The sequence below is a fragment of the Linderina pennispora genome (assembly GCF_002104995.1).
Source record: "Linderina pennispora strain ATCC 12442 chromosome Unknown DL89scaffold_1, whole genome shotgun sequence".
NCBI lineage: Eukaryota > Fungi > Kickxellomycota > Kickxellomycetes > Kickxellales > Kickxellaceae > Linderina > Linderina pennispora.
In genome coordinates this window covers 876635-897418 of record NW_024468249.1, presented here as the reverse complement: position 1 = coordinate 897418, position 20784 = coordinate 876635, and the positions used below count along the sequence as shown (strand labels likewise).

The window sequence follows — 20784 nt, the reverse complement described above, 5'->3', positions numbered from 1 at the left end:
CAAGAAAATATAAAATGCCTCGACTATGCTAATCGACCATACCGCAGCCGGCCCCGTCTCTCACTCCCGATATCCTCCCAGCATCGCCAAAGGCAATATTTTGGGCTCTTCTCAACACATGCCCATTTTCGATCTTCGATGCATACAAACTGTCCATGTATTTTTAATGCCCTCAAAACCTTAGAACCCAGCCGGCGTTGTGCGCGGGATCGGCCGCTTTGTGAAGTGTGGCACTTTGTGCACTCCCTTCCGGTGGTTCTTGGCCGTCCGCGAGAACGTCGTGTACTTGTCGCGCGCCAGCATCTCCGCCTCCCGCGGCATGTCCTTGATCGCGTCCAGCTGCTTGCACTGCACGCCCGACGCCAGCAGCGTATCGACGACGCTGTCCACCTCGCGCAGGCGCTTGCGCACGTTGGCCTTGCGCGTCTTGCTCAGCCGCCAGGGAATCCGCCACGCACGGCCGCCGAGTGTCGCCATGGTGGGCTTGAACGCGCCTAGGAAGGAACCAAACATTCTTTGTATAGAGAGGGAGGGGCGATTATGAAATGAGAATTGCGCGAAATTGAAGAGCAGAAAACTGCAAAACTGCAAATTTACTGAAGATAAAAAGGCGCGTGATTTGATCACGATTTTGTTATTTGGCCCGCTTCCTGTTTGCTGCTGACACGATCGACTTTTTCAGCGGCGTAGCTAGCACGCCCGCCGCACAGACGGTCTGATCCAGCTCTGCACTGGTCAGCTGTCCGCCGAACTTGTTGACAAAATGGAGCATGCACACGCTCAACTTCCTTGACCTGCTGTTCGCCGGCACCACTACATGCAGCATCTCTGCCCATCGCGCACCTAGCCCGCAGCCTCCGGACACAGCGTCAGACGGTAGCGCACTGATTGCTGCCTCAGCAATTGTCCACAATGCATCGTTGTCGGCAAAGTCCCGCGAATTCTTCTTTGCCACTGCAACAACTTCGCCCAACACCCACATAACGGTCACCATAGGCATATCCACGGCTTTCAGCAGCTTTACTGCCAAGCCTGCTGCCGGCCCTGTCAATCTGCCCGGCTCTTCGATGAGCTTTGCAATCAGCCCCTGTGCAATGGTCATGGACTGTGTTGAGAGCATTGCGCTAAGCTGGCTGTGTACCACAGCTGGAATCACCTGCTGGCTGGAGAACCACTCGCTGGCAGCGGCACGCCCTAGCAAGTAATGTTGGTTCTCAAGGCTCACTGCTGAGTTTGATAGCACGGATTTGATGAACTGCGCAAGAGCTGGGCCACTGGCATTGTGCACGTCCAGACCAGCATCACATACCCGCCGCAGCGTTGCGTTCGGGAGCTGCCAGACACGTATTGCTGCATCATAGTCAGTGATCGCTGATAGCATCTCAATTGCCCAGCTGATATCCTCCATGTCGTCGCTTGCTTCAGACGACTGCGTTTCTGCCGCCTCCGGTGCTTTCTCCAGATGCTGCTGCTGTCGGACTAGCTGCAATGGCGTTGCTCGGCCAACAAATGGCGGATTGGTCAGAGGGCTGCTGAGCTGGACATCCGAGCATAGGGTGTACCTTGTTGTCTCCGAAGGATCGCGCGTTTCCTTGAGATACTGCACCACAGCACCCCATGGATCCGGATCGGTTTCTGCTACTGCACGATAGCTGGACATGACAAGCGACACTGTTGGAAAACACACCACCCGTGCATAACCCCGTCCTAGCATCCCCTGCGATATATTCGCTGCCTGCATTGTTCGACAGAAATGGTTCCATGGCCTTCTCACACCTCAGGGCTGACTTTTCGCAATGATTTATTCATTCGAGCAGGCCCTCTACAAGGAGGCACCCGCTGTTATAAAACAATAGTCTTTTGGGTGAAAAGTGCATTGCACACCACGAAAAGGGTGCTGACCACAGCCGTTCGAGCACGAGCAAACGTGCTCAGCGAGCCAAGCCAACGGGCGAAGTGATTAATTTACTTCGAGCGGGCACGCATCTTTCTGCGCTTGCGCTTCAGGCGTCTGGTACGCTTCTTCTTCCACTTGTCTCTCATCTACAAAAGGATACACGTGTTTAGATAAAAGGCCCATCCATGCATGCACGTATCCCGCTTGCTCCCCAAACCCGCGCCCGTCGTTGGTAGCCGCTCTTCCGTCAATGGATACGATCGATTCGCAGCCCAAAAATAAATGGCGATAGATTCGTACCTTTGTTGATTTTTAGGATGAAAAAGAGAATGAGAGAGATCAATCAGCTTCCCCGCGTCAGACTGCTCCTTTATAGATCCCATCACGTGTACTAATCTGCGGAGATTGGATTACCCACTGGCTGATCTGCCAATGGTCTGCTTTGTTGCTGTGCCTCGTTGGGTCAACAACGCCATGCTGTTCGGGGATCGTGAACCGCTGGATCCCTCCTAGAAGCGTGCAACAAAAAAACATATCTTTTGAGCGGGATCCCGCAGGCCTGGAGCCATGGCGGTGCTCTCTTGCCAATGCCAGCAAGATACGCTCGAACAGGGCGCTATATTAAAGCTATAGCGAGAACAAATGTATTTGCTACACATTTCACGCCTGCGACCTAAACACCATCGGTCTCAGTGGCGCTGCAAGGTCTGACCGCTGCTACTTCTGAAGGGCTGCCGTCTGGACTGGTGGGGCCCGTGCTGCTGCCTGTTGCTGCTGCTGCACTGCCGATCTAGGCCGTGCTCCGCCGCTGTGCGCTTGTGAAAGAAGCTCGCGCAGCCTCCTCACGTGTGCCTCATACTGTTCATACAGCCGTGCCTCCAGCAGACTGCTGGCTCTCCCTGAGCTGCCTCCAACACGACCACCATTGTGTCCGTCGCTGTTGCTGTAAATAAGCTCCAGTAGCTGGCGGTAGTTTTCTAGCGAGAACATGGCTCCATTGTCTGCGATATGCTTGAGAATTCCGTCTGCACCGAGGTTGTACAGCTCGTAGAACTTGAGCGCCCGATCCAGTCCGCCCTCTTCCGGCAGCGCAATGTTGGTCAGGTTCTGCTGCAGAGCCAGGATGTTGCGCGTCATCTTGCGACTTCCCGATTCGTTGTAGTGCCGGATATGCCGGATGTTCGTGATCAGCGTGTGTGCCATCAGGATCGAGATACCGCCAAACACCAGGTTTAGGCGGTCTGCTGGCAAGCAGCTCTCCATCTTCTCCTCGATCGTAGAAATGTCGGCGTTGAGTGACTGAATGTATGTGTCGGGCTCCATCGAGTTGGCAATCAAGGCCGATGCGTAGTCTCCCTCGCGCGTGGCAAGATCCAGATAATACGTACAGTGTGCGCGCACCTCGATACGCAGCACAATCAGACACTTGACCGACAGCCGGTGGTACTTGTCGACCAGCTCAGCCCGGTCAGCCTCGTGCTTCTTGAGCAGTGCCGCGGCCGTCGCCTTTTCGTGGTTCTTGGCCAAAACCTTGGCGCGGTCTTCCGAGATCTTGGTCAGCTGCATCAGCAGCCACTCGAGTGTCTGATGCAGCTGCGCAAGCGTCACCAGCCGCTTGACGTCAAAGATAAGCTCGTCAATGCTCAGCGACCGCTCTGTACGCAGGCTCTCCTCGAGCCGGATCTCGTTGTCCGTATCGACTGCCAGCTGTGACTTGTTCTGGGCACCAATAAGCTTGATTCGTCTGTCAAATAGCTGCAAAAAACTCGTCGGAATTTGCCCATTTGACGCTGGTGTACTCGGAATTCTTGTTGTGGACCGTCTCCAGGAACAGCCGATTGCAGCACTCGTAGAATCTGCCAGACATCTGCAGCAGAATATTCCAGTTCTCGCCGCGCAGAAGGTTCAGGCTGTTGAGCAGTCGGCTGAAGCTGCGGAACAGCGGCACCAGAACAGCAGCACTGCGGAATATCGGCCGCCCATTCCAGTGCGTATTCAAGTCGACCTGGAACGCATCGCTGGAGGTGGTGATCGCGTCAAACCTGCGCATTGCATGTGCTTCAGCACACGGCAAAAAAACGCTCTTGAAGAAAATATGCAAGTATTCCTCAGCCTCAGGCTCCTTGTTCGGGGACCCAGACCCAGGCACCTGCATCGACATGCGGTTCTGCGATGCCTGGTCGCCAGCAAGCATGCTGCGGCGCGCCATTGCTGCTGTCAGAGCCGTGGCCAGCATGGGCCGGATGCGTCGGGTGAACTGCAACGCCAGATTGAGCATCGTCGGCGCATGGTCTATGTTGGCAGGCACCAGCATCGTGTGCTGCAGCCCGTTCTGCTGGTCCGAGTACTCGTCCACAACTGTTGTGAGACCAATATCCTTACGCTTGCCAGCAATCGATACAGTCATATCCTGGAAGCGGCTTTCGATCTGCGCGTACATGGATTCAACTGCGCTCGCCATCTCGTCAGTGCTCTCCATATGGAACAGGTCCTTCATTCCTGACCGCATGCCGCTGGTACGCGTGATATCGACATTGCTCAGGGCCTGAGTATCGACTGGTACCAGATAGTCTTTAAGAATTGACAGGATCTCGGTTTTCATGGCACTCCACACATCCAAGATTGTGTACAGCCGCGTGCGCCGTGACCGATCGCCCAGCACGCCATTACTGGTACCTGGCGAAGAAACTATTGAATACCGTTCGCGGCGGTCCATGCTATGCATAACGTCAAGCACAAAGTCGTGGTACTCGAGTACAGTTTCAAGTCGGGCAAACAGTATGCGTGCAAAGTCAATCAAGATTTCGCGGTCCGTGTCCTGGCCCATGGTCTCCTCCTGGGACTGCTGCTGTTGCTGGTTGCTACTGCTGCTCGTCTTTGTAATCAGCGCCCTGTTGCGCTCTTCGACTTCGGCTACGATACCATCGATCAGACGAGACAATTCCAGGCTGACCGAGCTCTTGATCTCCTGCATTGCTTCGCTCGTGTTGTCGAGCGTAACCAGGCTCTCCAGAAGCATCTCGACGTATGCAAACGAGTCAGCCTCAGGGTTGTCCTCATCGCCGCTATCGTTGGCAGAATTGCCCTTGGCTGTGGCACCCTTTGCACGCCTGCCATCGCGTCTACCTGCCCTGCGTGGCTTTGCGCTACCGCTACCAGTATTGCTGCCGTCGACTGCTTCCTCAGAGCTCCCATCGTCCTCGCCCTCGGTACCCATCTTGCGCTCGCAGTATGGGCTCTTCAAGTAAATGTGGCTGTGCAGCTCATCGATAATAATCTGTAGCAAGTCTGCCTTCTCCTTCTCCAGCTGCTGACGCAGCCCAGCCAGCGCGTCAATCGGATTCAGTTCCGGGTCCAACACAAACTGCATATCTTGCACAAGTTTGCTGACAGCAGTCAAGAACTTCTTCTCGCGCACGTACCCTGCGATTTCCTCGGGCAACCTCTTGATCTCCTCCAGGCGATCCAGGATGGCTACAATCGACCCCAGTTGGTTGCTCTTGGTGTACAACTGGTCTAGGCTGCTGCGCTCCTCCGTAATCATGCGCCGTACTTTGTACAAGTTGTTCTTGACGTGGTTGACCGAGCCTGACGCGCCCTGGATCTTGTCGTGCAACCCGCTGAACGTCAGAATCGAGTTGTTGAACCCACCATAGTATTCATTCACAATGCCGTCCAAAGACTCATTCAAGAGCATGTGGTACTGCTGGAATTCGTCGTAGCTCTTTCCTAGCGAGCTTGAGTCCATCATCTCCAATGCAAGCGAGACCGGATTAAAGTCCTGGCGCTTCAGCCCCTCGAGGCTCCGAGGAAGTTGCCAAAATTGCATCTACGGAAAATGTGGATTGCCAATTAGTCTAGATGCCTGGAGAAAAGGCATTCACCCTGGGTGGTGTTCGAAAAGCACACGCTAGTGCTTGCAGACTTGTACCTTCTGCCTGGCGCAAGGCAAGCTCTTTGCGCTCCTCACTGGACGCTATTTCATCTTCAGGAAGTCGTCCAAACTGTGGTTGCTGCTGCTGCTGGAACCGCTGTCGATTAGATTGCTGGCGGTGCATTAGTGCAGAAAAAATATATTATATTTGTCTAAAAATGTGGAAAAGCGTAAAAGAACAAGTGACACGACACACCCAAGAATGCAGCGATTTTCGCTGCTGAAATGATGCTGGCCCCTTACCCTAGACACTAGACAGCCGGGTTTACCGCCTGAACCCGACATGCACTCGGGGAAGCAGTCAACCTTCGCCCAAGTAGAAGAAGTTATAGCGAGAGACTGCTATGATTACCTCACCGCCTTATGCTAACTCCGCCGCCTTTCACTGGATATAGTTGCCTCTTTAACGTAGATTTTGCAACTTGAACCTACAGAAGGAAATCTAGGTAGAGACGTTAGTACTGTTGCGCAGCCGGTGATGGCAATCATGGTGACACCATGTTAGTTGCCACATCAACCAACAGTGAGAGCGGCTCCCACGCTGAATTGATGAAGATATCCGGTGGAAGCCTGTGATTATTACAATCACAGCCTGCAGCTCTCGCTTCGCCGATGCGCCCAGATACCGCATAACGACGAAATCTTCAAAGAAGGTAGCGTGCGGCATCTATAGTTTTCTTTTCTCCCTTCTCTCGCCTCCCTTTTTCGTTAGCTTTGCAACTCCATATATCTGGAACCACATATAGCAAATAGTAATGGAACTATGTACCATATATATTTGCAATATTGGCACATCGCAACACTAGATATTTTGCCAAACATGGACATCAACTTGTTGGAATATTGTAAGCATTGATTGCTTCAATGTATATTCATTCAATTGTTTTCTTGCGTTCCTTGCCAAGATCGACATGCCTAATTGCTGAACAGAATATGACCAATATTCCACTAAATGCAACAAATACGTAAAACGCACTGTGCATGCTGTCAGCCCAAAGATGGATGATTCTTGACTGGATGTCGTGCGGAATAGTATCACTGTAAATGTTGCGCTGGTCTCCAAGAGTAGACGCTATATCTGACGCATGCGTAGGGAATTCGTTCACCAAGCTGGTGATACCTGTCTTGATGCGGCTGTCCAGGATCGAGGTTATAATACTGGTAGCCAGGATTCCACCCAGTGTTCGAATAAAGGAATATGATGTCGTCACTGTTGCCATGTGCTTGCCAGCAACACTAGCTTGACAGACAAGCCAGAGGTGGCTGAGACACGAAACCAACGCCGAGCCCAAGTAGAAATAGATAAACAATCCTTTCTCCAAAGCCAGTGCTCGCTTTGTACAGCAAAAGCAAGGACGCACCGGCTGCAGCAAGGACTGCACCAACACGAATCGGTATGAGGAATCGACCTGACCTGGCGATATAGATGCCGCACAGAGGCGATGCCAATACAACCCCAAGGGCCATAGGAAGAAGATGCAATCCACCTGACGTAGTTGACGCGTGCTTGATCGCGAGTTCCCAGGCAGGAATGTTATTAAGGGCCCCAAATGATACTCCACCTATGGCAAACACTGCCATTAAGGCTGAAAGGACATTGCGGTTTCCTAGAAGACGTACTGGGATGATTGGGTCAGCAACAAAGCGGTACTCGACATATCCAAACACAAGCAGTACGACAAATCCGCAAATGAGACACGCCAGGACCTGCGCCGATGTCCACTCGTACTGTTGGCCACCCCAAGACAGTCCAAGCAAAATAGGAACCATTCCAATGGTGAACAACACACAGCCGATAAAGTCAATGCGCTTGATTTTCTCCTTGAACGTTCCCTTGGTCTTTGGCAGCTTGAGCGTGAAGAAGATCAGGGCCATGGCAATGACACAGACTGGAATATTGATCCAGAACACGATTCGCCATGAAGCGTGCTCGACGATGCCGCCACCCATCACCGGTCCGACCACGGTGGCAATAGTGAATATTGCACTGAACACGCCAATGTAGTTGCCACGCTCCCGTTCGCTGAAAAGATCGCCTAATACAACCATCCCCAGACCAAGGATTCCACCACCGCCGACTCCTTGGATTGTGCGGCTGGCGATGAGCATGTTCATCGACTGCGATGCCCCGCAGAGAACGGAGCCAACCAAAAATATAGCGATACTGGTTAAAATAGTCTCAACGCGGCCAAGGATGTCGCTGATTTTGCCGATAATCGCCTGTACAATCGTCGACGATAGCATGTACGTGGTGATGATCCAGACAGCCTGGCCTAGCGCGTCAAAATCACTGGCAATTGGTACATAAATGCTGGCCATGATGGTTGCATCCAGAGCAGAAATAAAAAACAGCATGCCTATGCTAGCAATTGCGCAAAAAAGCTGCTTCTTGGAAAGCGTATATGAAGCCAAATCACCACCGGCTGCTTCGTTGGAAGCAACAGGACTACCACTGGCCACTTCACTAGAGTGACTCTCTGCACCTGCACCAGCCTCAAGCGCTTTCTCGGAAATAGGCTGCTCGTTGATATCTGGCACAGCTTCCATAGCGCCTGAATCCTGCACAGTGAGGGTCTCGTCGAGAGCGGTTTTAGTCCCGGTCTCGGTGACAGACATTATAGATTAGATAACAAACTTGTAGGGGTGAAGAGTAAGGCTAAGTGCCAAGTTTCTTTCTTTCCAGCTGATATGCTGGCATTCTGCCTCCATGCAGTACCCAAGGGGCTACACGTCCCATGTCCTGCTTATATCTTTTGTGTAGAGTGCCGAGGCCGAGAAACTTGAGTCCAACAGAAATGGCAAACAACCACACTATACAGCTCCTAACATTGTTCACTCGAATAACGATTACTATATTGTGCGGACATCCAACAGTCTGATTTCGCCACCAAACAAGTAAAATAGCACCCATGCAACAATGCTATATGCCGTTTTGTGGCGGTGGTTGCTTGGCCCATCCCTCTCCCTATTGTTGAAATGTTGACAACAGGGAATTAGCTGGCAGACATGCTAGTGCTCGCACAGGTTGAACCTTTGCTCAAAATACATGGAGGTAGCAGTCTCGTTGTTCGTCGAACGCTCGGCCATGAGTTTCAGGCGCTCTTCCCTGGCCTTTTCAAGCGACATGGGCCACTCAATGTGCTCGAACAAGCAGTCGTTGATTGTAAGAGGCAGGCTGCCAAATCGCGGGAGCTCGAACAGCTTCTCAGCCCACCAGTCCTGCTGCTGCGGGGGAACGACCTTGGCTGATGGGATCCTCGTGGACGGATCGATGAGGAAAAAGGCAAGGATCTTGCGGTCGCCAGGCTTCGACGGATCCCTGAGCTTGAAGCCAGAGACCTGGTGCTGGTAGATATTTGGGAAGCAAATGCAGCGACCGCTGAGAGCCTCAACGCTGCCAAGTTCTTGAGACAACATAGCAGCTAGATTGCCATCCACTTCAATGCCATATCCAAGCCTTATGCCACGCTTATCACCTTGCTCATAGTGAATCAACCTCTTGATGGACTGATGGAAGCTGAGCCTGCTCTCTGTGATATTGTTGACATCGTAGTAGTAGATTCCCGTGGCAACGATATGCTCGTTGGCCATGGCTTCAACATACCAGCTGCCTCCCTTGTACTCTGGCTTGTCTGGAGTCAGCATGATGTTCGACATCTTGACGATCACCTGAAGGCGACAACTACGGAAGCTGAAGGCGGGAATAGGACGGTCTGGCATTTTGAACTCCTCTGGAGGAGGCGGAATGAACTCCCTGGTTTCTAACCATCTTCTATACTCGTCGTCAATCCCAACCACACCACCTTCTCCTGAATCCACGCCATCGCTTTCGACCAAGTCTGGGTTTCCATCTTCTGAAAACAACGCATACAGGTCAGGTACAACGCGGCGGCCACGCATAAACGCAAGATCCGTAACCACGTTCTCAAACATGGGCACGAAACGCGCAAAGATGTTTGCAATAGTCGGATACAGCTTTGCATGCCTCACAGGATGGAGGTTGTTGATGTACGACTCGACTTCGACCGAGCCATCGTCGCGAACATGGAACTCACTAGGGAGCCAGCAGTACTGCCTCGACAAATAATCACCGTCAACTGGAACGTTGCCCATGCCTGAGTGCCGTTTCCTTGCGCCGCTCATGAACACCGCACAGCCGACACTTGATAGTCAGCGGTTCCGGGGCGGCAGCTGGCGAGGCGATGGGCTGGTACAGGAAAGATCCGTCGTAAAAGAGCGGGTACAGCGACGGGTGGATGAGGTTCAGCACCTGCTCGTTCGTGTTCGGGTGCCAGTCCTTCAGCTTTGCAGGAATATCCTCCAAGATAGCCGCATATTCGCGCAGCTCTTGTGCCAGGGCGTTGTCAATAAGGGAGTCAGAAGCCCAGACCATGTCGACGCCACTGACCTCGATACCAGTCTCTGGGTCACGCAGCTTGGCGTAGTAGTCGAGTTCTTCCGAACATACTTGGTTTCTAGATCAGTCAGACCCTGGCTTTTGGTCTCGGTAGTCCATTTCTGGCGAATCGCACCGTCCTGCATCTTGACGGTCCAGCCTGGCTTGGCCCTGATAGCACCGCTCATTGCGACCATACGCATCTCCATTACCGTGCGCATTTCAGTGTCCACTTTGGCGTACACAGCACCGCCGCCAAGCTTCTTACGAAGACATTTTAATAGTGTATTGATACTCATTGGAGGAGCAAAGGAGTAGAAAGACGGAGTCCAGCGGAAGAAAAGAAGACAGTAAATGACTGGGCTTTGTCGTGCTTGTTTCTGAGTGATGGTCAAAGGGCATTTTATAGTCATTTTCATGGCAGATTATCCGCAGCCATTTCGCGCGGGTTCTGCGGCTTCAGCCGAGTTGCACATCCAGATCATCCATTTGGATTTACAGGAACCGAAAGCGGTGCTTCTGAGCATTCGAATACTTATTCAGCAGACAAGGACCTCCACCAGCAGACTGACACCGTCGCTTTGTACGTCGCTGATCTGAATGGACTGTGTGCCCATGCTATGCAACTGAATGGTGCTCTCTTCGTCCCCATGATGCTGCGCAGCAACGTCCTTGTAATATTGAACTCTGAGATGAAAGTAGATAGAGCTTTTTAAACTGTCCACAGAAATATACATGTCTTCAGGTTTACTCTCAGTACCATTTCGTGGATACTCCGGATGTTAGATCCAATCCTATGCTAGATATTCTCCATATATCTCCATGATCCACTAGATATTATTTGAGAATTAATGAATAGACCTATATCAAATACCCAGCTAGGCGTACTCACTATAATAATGTCGACAAAACAAATATATTCAAGTTAAAAGTATGGAGCAGGAGCTACTATATCCACCGGCACACGCATAAATTTGTGCTAGAATCCAGGTCCCAATTAGGTCAGAGAGACGAAGGAGGAAAGCACCAGGAGGACAAGCACGGATCTCATGTTAAGACGAGAGCCAGCATTAGCCTTGCTCTCAGTCACAGTGGTGGCCACAGTCACAGTGGCACCTTCAGTCTTGGGTGTGACATAAGTGGAAGAAGTGCCTGTAGTGGGGGAGCTGTCTCCGGAGGAAGCACTGATCCTAGTCGACAAGCTGCCCTCAGCCAGGGAACTGCCCTTGGGTGAGGAAAACTCCCCGGTGCGAGAATACTGAATAATGGCATTCTTCAGGTTTTCGATATCCTCGCGGGCGGGGTGGTTCCCGGGGCAGTTGAAGTCGCGGCAGTCGCTGCCATTGCAGCACGTGAAGGTGTCGAAATTCTTGTTACAATCAATGTTGATATTGTTGACGTTCTTCCAAAGCAGATCAACCATGCCATCGTGCGCCATGAAGAAGGCAGAGTACTGGCCATTGGCACGTCCGGGCTTGCAGGAAACCATGATTTCGTCTTCGATAGACTTGCTGCTGGTAGGGGGTTTAGAAATATTGTCCAAGAAGTGGATAAAGCTGTGGCGAGCTGTGTTGCTTTGGTAATGTGGTAAGACCAAGATGGTGGGTGGGCTCTGCCTGCTTTATACTGAAGTCGGTCTTTAAAAGAAATGTTTTTTTGACCTACTAGCCACACCCTGGCAGGGTGCCCACACAGACCACAGTGAATGCGGAAACCCTGAGAGGTAGAAGGAAAAATCGCCGTCCTTGCCAAAAATAAATTATCGCCAAGGTGGGCTTTAGAAAAAGCGAACATTCCAGTAATCTCACTTAGTGAGATATGCAGAAAAGCGAAGGGCCTGCTTGAGTAAGATATCCCCAACAGGAAGCTCTATGGCCACCTGTCTGAGCTGCTATGTGTAGTGTGGTTTGAAAATCAGTCTTGGCTGAGATTCTTTAGATCTCAAGACAAGAGCTCGCGGGGGTTATATTTTTGGGTAGATTCATTCATAATTCATCAAGGACTGTGCATTTGCGGACTACCGAGACTGCTACACTGGTGTTGCCATGGGGAGGTGTTCTATAGGCAATGCATCGGCTGACTTGGCATGCAGATTGCTTGCAGAACTGACTGCTCGAAATTGCCGCCGCAGTTACATTCTGGCCGTTCATGGCAGTATCCTAGCTCCACATGTCAGTACCAGATCCATAGCTGGGTGATGAAATAAAGTTATACTGAGGATATGTTGATGAGCTTTGGATATAACATTGCTGCTCAAAGGACAGTGGTTTCAGGTAATAGTATTATTAGCGATAGTAATGTATGTAGGCGGTGTTTGCAGCCCAATGGTCACCAAATAAACTGCGTACATGTAATAAAAACGAACAATGCTGATAGATATGAGTGTCATAGGTAAATATTTAATAGCGACTTGGTTGGAAATGGCGGCTACTGGTTTTCAAGTAAATCCGGTTACTGACTACTGGCAATACGCTTATTGAGCTCACCATGCAAACGGTATACAAAGCGAATTGGTTGATCGATGAGTATTTCTACCTTGGCTATATTAGGCATCCTGTCCATGATATAATCGCAGACGGCATCCTCATAGCTGTATTCCCGGTCATACAACCTATAGTAGAAGCTCCCGGTAAAGGCAATGCTTTCTACACTAGTCCATTGGCCACTATCAAACCCCTGGTTCTGTAGAGTCTCGTGGAAGTAGAACAGCATGGTTAGTTGGACACCAACAACATACATTGCCTTTGCATTGCTGCACATGCCCGAGGACGTGATAAAGGGAATGTTGGATGCCCATTGGTATTTCTGGTGGGCCTCTTCGGTGGCTCGCTCGTTGGGCTTGGTTCTGCTCTGGACGATAATGGTCTGGGAAAGAGGGTGTTTCAGGACATCCATCCATAGGCGGCATACGCAGGCATAGTTAAGGAGTTCGTGGTACTTGAAAATGGTGAGCTCGTCAGTCATCACTTGGTTGGCGAGTATGCCTAGTACACGGTATATGATATTGCCGTTTTCCAGTGTGTTAGCATTAGAGATGCTTTGGGCCATGGAGAGATACAAAAAATACAATTGTGTGGGGCTAGTGTTGGTGGGAGTAGATTCGTGTAGTCATGGCTAGTTTTTTCTCAGCGCTCTCGAATATCGATGCATTATGAGATGCAAGTTGCATCACAATGCAAATTGTGATCAGCGTCGATAAGAAATGGAGCATCCTTACATATGGATCAAAAATTGTAGCCCATTACTGGATTGATGCTGATATCAGGTATAAATGAACATTACTACATACAAAGTCAGCAAAGCACCTGTTTTTTTTAACAATGTCGAAATCGCCAATTGACCGTGCACCGCCATGCCAGATGCCACTCATAGCCACTGACTGGCTGTACACGAACGAAGGCAACGAAAACATGGTGTTTGCATACACTGGTACCGACGAAACACTGCGCGGATGGCTACTGCGGTTGACAAAAAGCCCCGTAGGCAAGTGCACCGACATGCCTGAGCACCAGCAGCTCCACTACAAGCAAGATAGCATCGGGTACACAAGGCAGGTAATCGGCAGTTTGATCGGCAGCGAGTATATTCTCCCGCAGCGTCTAGTATCGGTAACCAAGGAGTTCATAACGGCGCTGGGAGGGCTGGCGGAGGACTCACGGCCTAGCCACCGCAAACACCGGCAGATCGATGCAGGGCAGCGCATTGCAGTAGTTACACCAAACATGATCGGACCCGGCATACTTACAGTGGAGGTGAAGCCCAAATGGGGGTATTTGCCTGACGCCGAGCAGATTTCGGCGGCGACGCAGGTAAAACGCACAGTTTGCCGGTACTGCATGCACCAGCGGCTGAAGCACACAGAGCGCATTAGCGGGTTCTGCCCACTGGACCTGTATTCAACCGACCAGCAGCGCGTACTGCAGGCGCTCAGGCATCTAGCCGAGTCACCACAAAACAACCTGCGTGTGTTCGCCGATGGCCGGCAAATCGAGCTTTCCAACGGCAAAACAGTCGACTGGAAAAAGACTAGCAAGGAGATAGCGCGGGTTTTGGAGCACGAGGGGCTTCTTTTGCGGCTCAAGCAGCTGCAGCAGAGGCTGGACCGGTTCGACATTGAGGGCGTGTTTCCGATGTACCAGCGAGCACAAAGCGATGGCATATTTGTGAGCGGGCAGCCGGACATTGGCGACTGGGTTGAGGCAGAGCGGCGGTTTTTGGCACGTGCGGATGCCGACGTGTGTTCGGACAAACAGGCAGTTCTGGAGTTCCTGCTGGCAACGACGCTGAAGGACATTTCGGTTCTGATCCAGCTGGCTTCATCGGATGCTGCTGCAGACCAGCCCGGGGCAGGCGCTGTGCCGTGGAAGACGGCTTCTGTTGCTGGACAGCACGTGCGGTACCGCATGGTGATCATCGACGCCGACCCAAAGAAGCTCTCCAAGCTGCCCGATTACCTGGCAAAGGACCAGGAGATTGTGTTAAATTACCTGCAAGTAGGTGAGGACAGAAGATGCGTTGAATAAAAGAAGAATAACTGTTAAAGTGTGTCTACGCGAGCCTGCGACGCGGGCCGCGGGTTGGCCGGCAACGGCGGCGGCAAACGTGCCGGAGCCAGACTCGTATCCTGAGTGCTGGTGGTAGCGCTGGACGACGACCGGTCGCGACGGATAGCCTTTGTCATTTCGTACTTCATCTGGCTGGCCCTCAGCTCCAGCTGCTGGTCGACAAAGGCCGCTGCGTCCTTATCGTAGCGCAGCCGCAGCAGCCGCAGAATCACGTCGCTCTTGTCAGTGACCAGCATGTTCTGGCGACGCAGCTTGTTGGCAGTGGCGGCGTTGCGGTGGGCCCAAACGGAGCGGGTGCGCGCCAGGGTGGGCGTGGCGGGGCTGGGGAATACAGGCGTGCGGACCTCCTCGGTGTGCGAGGGGGTCGAGAGGTTCTCGCTGGACGAGTCGAAGCCGGTGGTGTAGCCGCTGAAGCGCGGGCGCGTCAGGTTATCGGTGTTGAGCGGATGCAGGCCCTGCTGCGTGGGGATAGGCGGCAGTGGCCGCTCGTACCGCGACAGGTCATCGAGTGTCGGTTGGGCGTTCAGCGCCGGCAGAGGTGGCTCGGCGGCTGGCTCGGCAGCCTGGGCGGCCTGGGCACGCTCAGTGGATGCAGTGCGGGCGGTGGCAATGGCCGAGGCATGCAGCTCATGCATGTACTCCTCCATCAGCTCCTTGGTGGTCATAAAGTACATGTCGCGGACGACCTTGAGCTCGCGGAACTTGCGGCTCGTCAGGATTTCTTCAGAGATGCCGTCGTGGTCGTCACCCCCTTCAAAGTACCACTTTAGGAATTGCAGGCAGTCGAAGACGTTGTTGACGTCGGACTCGGTCAGCGGCTTGGCCAGGCCCTTGGCGCGGCCATGCAGTGGTGGCAACAGGATGTCTTCGAAGGCATTGAGGATCTCCTTCCAGACACGGGCAATCACGCCGTTGGCGGTGTCCACGTTGAGATCAAAGAACAGCACATGCAGGTTCTCCTCGAGATAGTCGATCAGCGGCAGCAGCGCCTCGTGGCAGCTCTCTTGGGTCACGCGTACGGTGGCGGGGCCGCTGTCGGACAGCTTCAGGAACTGGATGGAGCGCTCAATGGCCGACACGTTGCTGGCCAGGCGCGTGTGGCGGAAGCGCGGCTTCTGGACGACCAGAATCTGCCGCAGGTAGTCGCGCACGTACACCGCCAGCTGCTCGACGATGCGCTGCTGCAGGTCAGCCAGCGTGTGCTCGAGGCAGCGGAACATGCGGCCGCTGTAAAAGTCGACGTCGTCGCGCTCGCCATCAACGGTGACGCGCATCAGCAGGTGCCCAGCGGGCTCAAGGTCTAGCATAACGTCCTGTGTGCCCTCAGTCTGGCCAGCCATCTGCGGCGACAGCACAAAGTACCCGCGGCAGTGCACCTTCTCCTTGTGGCCCAGCCGCTTGGGGCCGTCACGTGTACATACCCGCACCTCAACAGGCGTAGCTTGCGGGGTGCTGGTGGCCGGCAATGCCACGTCGAACGACTGGTTCCACCGCGGATTCATGGAGTTCAGTGCTACTGCGCGCGTCTTGCCGATTTTCTCGCGGTGGACTGAGCCGTCGTCGGCCTGCGACGCAATGCTCAGCTTGATGTACGGCTGCGCACTGGTATCCACCTGCACGTCGTGTGCACGCCGGTACAGCTCAAGGTTCTCCCCATGGACTACTTTGAGCGAGAACAGGAATCCGCTGGGTGCCGACGCCGTCAGTGACGGCCGCGTCTCGCCGCCCAGCGCGTCTGTCAGCTTGCGGATCTCCAGCTCGTCGTACAGCTCGTGCAGCCGGTCCATTGCCACTGCAAGATTGTTGAGCTTGACGCACGCGTCGCTGCCCACCTGCAGCCCGGTGGCCTGGTCGAGCCGAGCTGCCGCTGCCTGCACCGCCGGGGCCACCGCCAGCGACTGCTCGCGGTATTTGCGGTTTAGCCGTACCCCGCCGAATCCATCGGAGCGGCTGCCCGGCCGGTCCTCGGCTGACAGGCTCAGGCTGACCAGGAATTGCTTGACCATTTCGTCGGCGTATGTCTCAAAGCACTGGCACAGCGTTTTCATGAAGTGCGTCAGGAACCGCGCTTCTGCCTCAATGTCGGGCCAGGCAATGCGGCGGATCGTACCCACTTGCTGCGAAAAACACGTGATCAGATCGATGACGGATGTCGAATGCCGCGGTGCAGGCTCGCTGCCAGCTGGAGTCTCAATGACCTTGTCCATGGCCAGTGCGTTGCGCACCCAGCCGTCCGACTCGGTGGCCAGCTGGCTGAGCCACAGTGCCGTTGCTTCATCAAAAAGGCGCTGCGTGTCGATGCCCTCGAGCGCGCGGTCCGAGTAGCGGCTGTGGATTTTGGCCATGCGCTGCAGCAGCCCAAACAGAGCCAGCGCAGCTTCGATGTTGGCATTCTCAGTGCAGTACCCGGCATGCTCAAGGTGTTGCATCAGATCAGTGTAGAAATACTCGATCTGGAGTTCGCCAACGATCCCGGCAATGTCGAACCGCCGATCGCCGTCGCACAAGAGCGGCTCGGTGAAGATACTCCGGCAGTTTTCGTAGTCGCCGAGCACAAGCTCGCCCAGGAACTCATAGCTCTCGAGCTTTGCTGGACCCGACGGTTCAATGCCAAAGTACCGGTCCTTGAGGCAGCTGTAGCGGTACTGGATTGATCCCTCCAGCATGCCGATGACCTCATCGCGCCGCCCGGGGATGTTGGGCATGGGCTGGTTGGGGACTACCGGGCACGTGACGTCGTTAATGACCAGACAGCGCAGCGTGCGCTTCAAGACCGCATTGTGGTCGGGCCGCTGCTGGTCCAGCTCCTCGATGACGTCCTCGACACACCCAAGCGTGTGGAACTCTATGGCCTTTTCGATGTTCAGCAGATACGTGTAATGCGAGATCGGCCACTCGTGCGGCTTGATCATGTGGATGATGCGTTCAACCTTGCCAAACGCGTCCAGCAGGTACGCAGCCGGCAGGATGCCCTCGATGTAGTAGTCCTTGACTACATCCAGGTAGCAGGCCGTGCGGTAGGGGACACTGATACGCCATGCGATCATGCACTGTTTGAGCAGGTCCTCGCCCGCCATCGACAGCGGCAGAGTTGTTTTTGGGTCTGCAGTGTCGAGATTGCCGATAATGTCGTGCACCACAGCGCGCTGCACCAGCATGCGATAGTGTGATGCCGCACTGGCTGGAATGTACTCAAACGCCGAGTCGGCGTCGACTGCGCCGGCGAGCTCGCTGGCTGGTGGCCGCATGGGCTGCGCTCCCAGCTTGCCGCCAGCAATGAAGTTTTGTTTGAGGGAGCTGGTGATGATCAGCTGCTCCAGCGATGTGATCTCGCGCTGCTTCCAGCATTCGTACGCCTGCCGCGAGGCAAAGTCCGCAGGTGTGCCCACAAAGCTCTGGTCCTGCTTGACTACTGCCAAGCACGCCCGCAGATCGCTCACCGCCTTCTAGAAACAAAGGAGCAAAAAATCACATTGAGTTGTACGTAGGTCAGAGAATGTCCCGCGTGCATTGGCTCTGTACTGCAACTTACCTCCTGTGTCACCACTCGCCGCAGTTCAGTCATGATCGAGTTGTGCTCATGATCCGGCACTTGGAACACGCTCTTCAGCCATGCGCAGATCGACTTGTCTGACTGCGAGCTGTCCAGCGTCGATGTGCCGCTGACCGTTGACGGTGCATCTGACTGTGCCCGCAGCCGGGTTCCGCCGCCCGTCTGCAGCACCGGTGAGTTGCCCTCGCTGAAGTCGTCCAATTTGAGAAGCGCCAGCCCAGCCTCGCGCGATGCCTGGGCCTTCTTCTGCAGCACCGTCCTGAGCAGCTTGACAAACTTGTCCGCCTGGCTGCGCACGGTACGCGCAACATCCGCGTCATTGACGATGCCCTGCGCATGGCACCGCTTGCGGGCAATGTCCGAAAACATTATCACTAGGTCCTCAACCGTGCCGCGCTCGCCCAGTGCCTCGCTGTGGGCACGGCTCTTCAGGTGCACATGCAGGTCTGCGTAGCAGCCGGCGGTAAACGGATGAACCGACGACTCGCTTGCTGACGTCTTCGCCTGCCGCGCCACCGCCCGCACAATCCCGCTGGTGAGCCGCCCTGCATTGGGGCCCTCGTTTGCATGCGAGCCGCCCACCAGCCCAGTCAGCTTGCCCAGCGCCTTGAGCCGGCCGCCGCCATTCGCCTCCTTCAGCATGCGCGACGCATTGTCACCGAAATCGAACAAACTGGAGCGCCAGTTCTTGTACTTTCTGCCTGCCTGAATGTGCGGCCCCAGGTCCCCCGGCTCGCCATTCTGTGGGCGCACCAGCGTCGGCGTGCGATTGTTCAGGTTTGGTGTCCCGCTGGCCACCCCCACCGTCCGCACTGCAAACTGCGTTCCACCACTCACTGTATGCGCTCCCGACGCATGCACTGCCCGCGCTGTCCCCGAGCTGACACTCGCTGAGCGTACCCGCAGCTGCTCGTTCTCGGCGTCCAGCAGAATTGCATACCGCAGCGCGTACTGGTATGTGATGCGCTCGTCGATTCCTGCTGGCGCATTCAGGCTGCGCATGCTGTATGTGCTGAGGTTTGTGCTGGAGAACTGGGTTCCTAGGTTGGGTGCCGCGCTGGACGCCGCTGTGCTCTGCCGTGTCATCACTGCCGGTCCGTCAAGAGAGGCAGCCGATCCGTAGAGGCTGTCGTGCCGGATGGCCTGGAGGTTGCGCTGGAAGTCTACTGCTGTGGGCAGTGCTGAGAGGTCCTGCGGGCCGCCGTGCAGTGATGCACCCGACCCACCGTACTGGTCTGTGTATTCGCTCGTGTGCTGCTGGTTCATACAAAGAATACAGAAAAATAGGGCTTTAAAAAATGGAAAAAGAACAGAGGTTGCTCGTGTCAAGATGCACCTCAGTGGTGTTCCTTTTCTGGGTCCTCGGTTAAAAATAGCTCAGGGAAAGGAAGCTAAATAGATAAACGGAACGCCAAGGTTTTTTGTTTATGAAATGGAGCAAAGCAAGAAAGAGAAAGAACTTTAGACCGCTTCGTCTGGGCGAGCACATATAATCCCCCACCCCCACACAGGACGCATGCTGGACGGAAGGGATTCACATCTGTTGTGCTCAAGCTGTACCAAGATCGTCGCTGCTTCTGGATGTCAGCAAGGTTCTTAAACCCCTCCCGAGTGTTCTTGGTACAAACCATTCAGAGACAATTGTAACCTGCCAAAACTCACCCACCTGCGCCCGACTATTCCCATGCTAGCGGCAATCGGTGGTCATGCGCAATACATGTTTTCCGACAGCATGCACGCTACAAGCGGAGCAGATGATGCTTTTCTTGTGTTGTTTTGACATTGCTGATGCTCTCCCTAAACCTAATTACAAATGACGACATTGCCTGCGGGCCCATGCCAGGCGGCACGTCGCCGTAGTCGTGTTGCACTGTCAGCTCCGGCCTTTCTACTCCTGAGCAGGCTGGTGTGTACAATGCGGTTTCTTCCAAAACAAGCAGTCGCCAGGAGCTTTCTCCCCACATCTGGAACTGTGGCGAGTGAAAAAAATCAACGGGATATCCGGCTCCCAGCTCAAGCTCCTCCCGATGACTCGGCTCATCGCTCGTTTTTCACCACCTCTTCATTATCTTAAGCATTCCGACACTCTTGCTCTCCAATTCGACACACTTTTTACTACACAATTATGAAGATTGACAAAATTCTCTCAGCGCTCGAGTCTGGCCTAGGAGCAACCCGCTTGTCGCCCAACATCTCCGGCCTGACACTGACTCTCTCGCAGCGCACACGTGCCTCAGGCGCCCGCCACTTCTGGCGCGAGCACCTGCGGCGGATCCAGTTCGCCAACCCCGCCCTGCCGATCACAGTGAACTACCCGCGCGAGCCATGCCCGCCAAAACTCGACATCCAGTTCGCCAACGCCAGCGTTGAGACAATCAGCGTCTCGGGCATGAAATCGGAAGACATCTGCAAAAGGCTGCTTGAGAAGAGCGTCTGACA

At 54.0% G+C, this 20784-nt stretch overlaps 10 protein-coding genes across 10 annotated transcripts; 2 read left to right on the top strand and 8 right to left on the bottom strand.

The window, feature by feature from the left end:
* Positions 1 to 137: 137 nt before the first annotated feature.
* Positions 138 to 2042, bottom strand: DL89DRAFT_263949 (uncharacterized protein). The gene has a single exon (XM_040886038.1). The coding sequence runs from the start codon at positions 1658 to 1660 to the stop codon at positions 635 to 637; it is 1026 nt and encodes a 341-aa protein (XP_040747148.1). The 5' UTR covers positions 1661 to 2042; the 3' UTR covers positions 138 to 634.
* DL89DRAFT_219243 (uncharacterized protein) lies at positions 181 to 513 on the bottom strand (the record flags this gene model as incomplete). Its single annotated transcript, XM_040884381.1, has 1 exon — positions 181 to 513. One exon carries the CDS (start codon positions 511 to 513, stop codon positions 181 to 183), a length of 333 nt encoding a protein of 110 aa, XP_040747149.1.
* Positions 2043 to 2614: 572 nt separating the features above from the next.
* DL89DRAFT_280453 (uncharacterized protein) lies at positions 2615 to 6807 on the bottom strand (the record flags this gene model as incomplete). The annotated part of the gene is made up of 5 exons (XM_040889593.1): positions 6264 to 6807; positions 6075 to 6137; positions 5782 to 5943; positions 3687 to 5726; positions 2615 to 3652 (listed from the first exon to the last, which is right to left on the bottom strand). Exons 1-5 carry the CDS (start codon positions 6318 to 6320, stop codon positions 2615 to 2617), a joined length of 3360 nt encoding a protein of 1119 aa, XP_040747147.1. The 5' UTR covers positions 6321 to 6807.
* Positions 6808 to 7067: 260 nt separating this feature from the next.
* On the bottom strand, positions 7068 to 8378 carry DL89DRAFT_219467 (MFS general substrate transporter; the record flags this gene model as incomplete). The annotated part of the gene is made up of 1 exon (XM_040884393.1): positions 7068 to 8378. One exon carries the CDS (start codon positions 8376 to 8378, stop codon positions 7068 to 7070), a length of 1311 nt encoding a protein of 436 aa, XP_040747146.1.
* A 356-nt stretch (positions 8379 to 8734) lies between these two features.
* DL89DRAFT_319608 (uncharacterized protein) lies at positions 8735 to 11806 on the bottom strand. The gene is made up of 5 exons (XM_040891144.1): positions 11287 to 11806; positions 10296 to 10459; positions 9995 to 10266; positions 9610 to 9960; positions 8735 to 9513 (listed from the first exon to the last, which is right to left on the bottom strand). The coding sequence occupies exons 1-5, from the start codon at positions 11714 to 11716 to the stop codon at positions 8841 to 8843; spliced, it is 1890 nt and encodes a 629-aa protein (XP_040747145.1). The 5' UTR covers positions 11717 to 11806; the 3' UTR covers positions 8735 to 8840.
* Positions 11807 to 12205: 399 nt separating this feature from the next.
* Positions 12206 to 12526, bottom strand: DL89DRAFT_263944 (uncharacterized protein). Its single transcript, XM_040886037.1, has one exon. It carries the CDS (start codon positions 12375 to 12377, stop codon positions 12213 to 12215), a length of 165 nt encoding a protein of 54 aa, XP_040747144.1. The 5' UTR covers positions 12378 to 12526; the 3' UTR covers positions 12206 to 12212.
* DL89DRAFT_263943 (uncharacterized protein) lies at positions 12515 to 13290 on the bottom strand. Its single transcript, XM_040886036.1, has one exon. The coding sequence runs from the start codon at positions 13273 to 13275 to the stop codon at positions 12679 to 12681; it is 597 nt and encodes a 198-aa protein (XP_040747143.1). The 5' UTR covers positions 13276 to 13290; the 3' UTR covers positions 12515 to 12678.
* Positions 13291 to 13630: 340 nt separating this feature from the next.
* On the top strand, positions 13631 to 14754 carry DL89DRAFT_263942 (uncharacterized protein; the record flags this gene model as incomplete). The annotated part of the gene is made up of 1 exon (XM_040886035.1): positions 13631 to 14754. A coding segment is annotated over exon 1 (1109 nt), but the record flags the coding sequence as incomplete, so codon positions are not given.
* A 21-nt stretch (positions 14755 to 14775) lies between these two features.
* Positions 14776 to 19781, bottom strand: DL89DRAFT_319606 (uncharacterized protein; the record flags this gene model as incomplete). The annotated part of the gene is made up of 3 exons (XM_040891143.1): positions 18325 to 19781; positions 14817 to 18238; positions 14776 to 14785 (listed from the first exon to the last, which is right to left on the bottom strand). The coding sequence occupies exons 1-3, from the start codon at positions 19609 to 19611 to the stop codon at positions 14776 to 14778; spliced, it is 4719 nt and encodes a 1572-aa protein (XP_040747141.1). The 5' UTR covers positions 19612 to 19781.
* Positions 19782 to 20470: 689 nt separating this feature from the next.
* On the top strand, positions 20471 to 20782 carry DL89DRAFT_289612 (uncharacterized protein; the record flags this gene model as incomplete). Its single annotated transcript, XM_040889978.1, has 1 exon — positions 20471 to 20782. One exon carries the CDS (start codon positions 20471 to 20473, stop codon positions 20780 to 20782), a length of 312 nt encoding a protein of 103 aa, XP_040747140.1.
* Between the last annotated feature and the right edge of the window lie 2 nt (positions 20783 to 20784).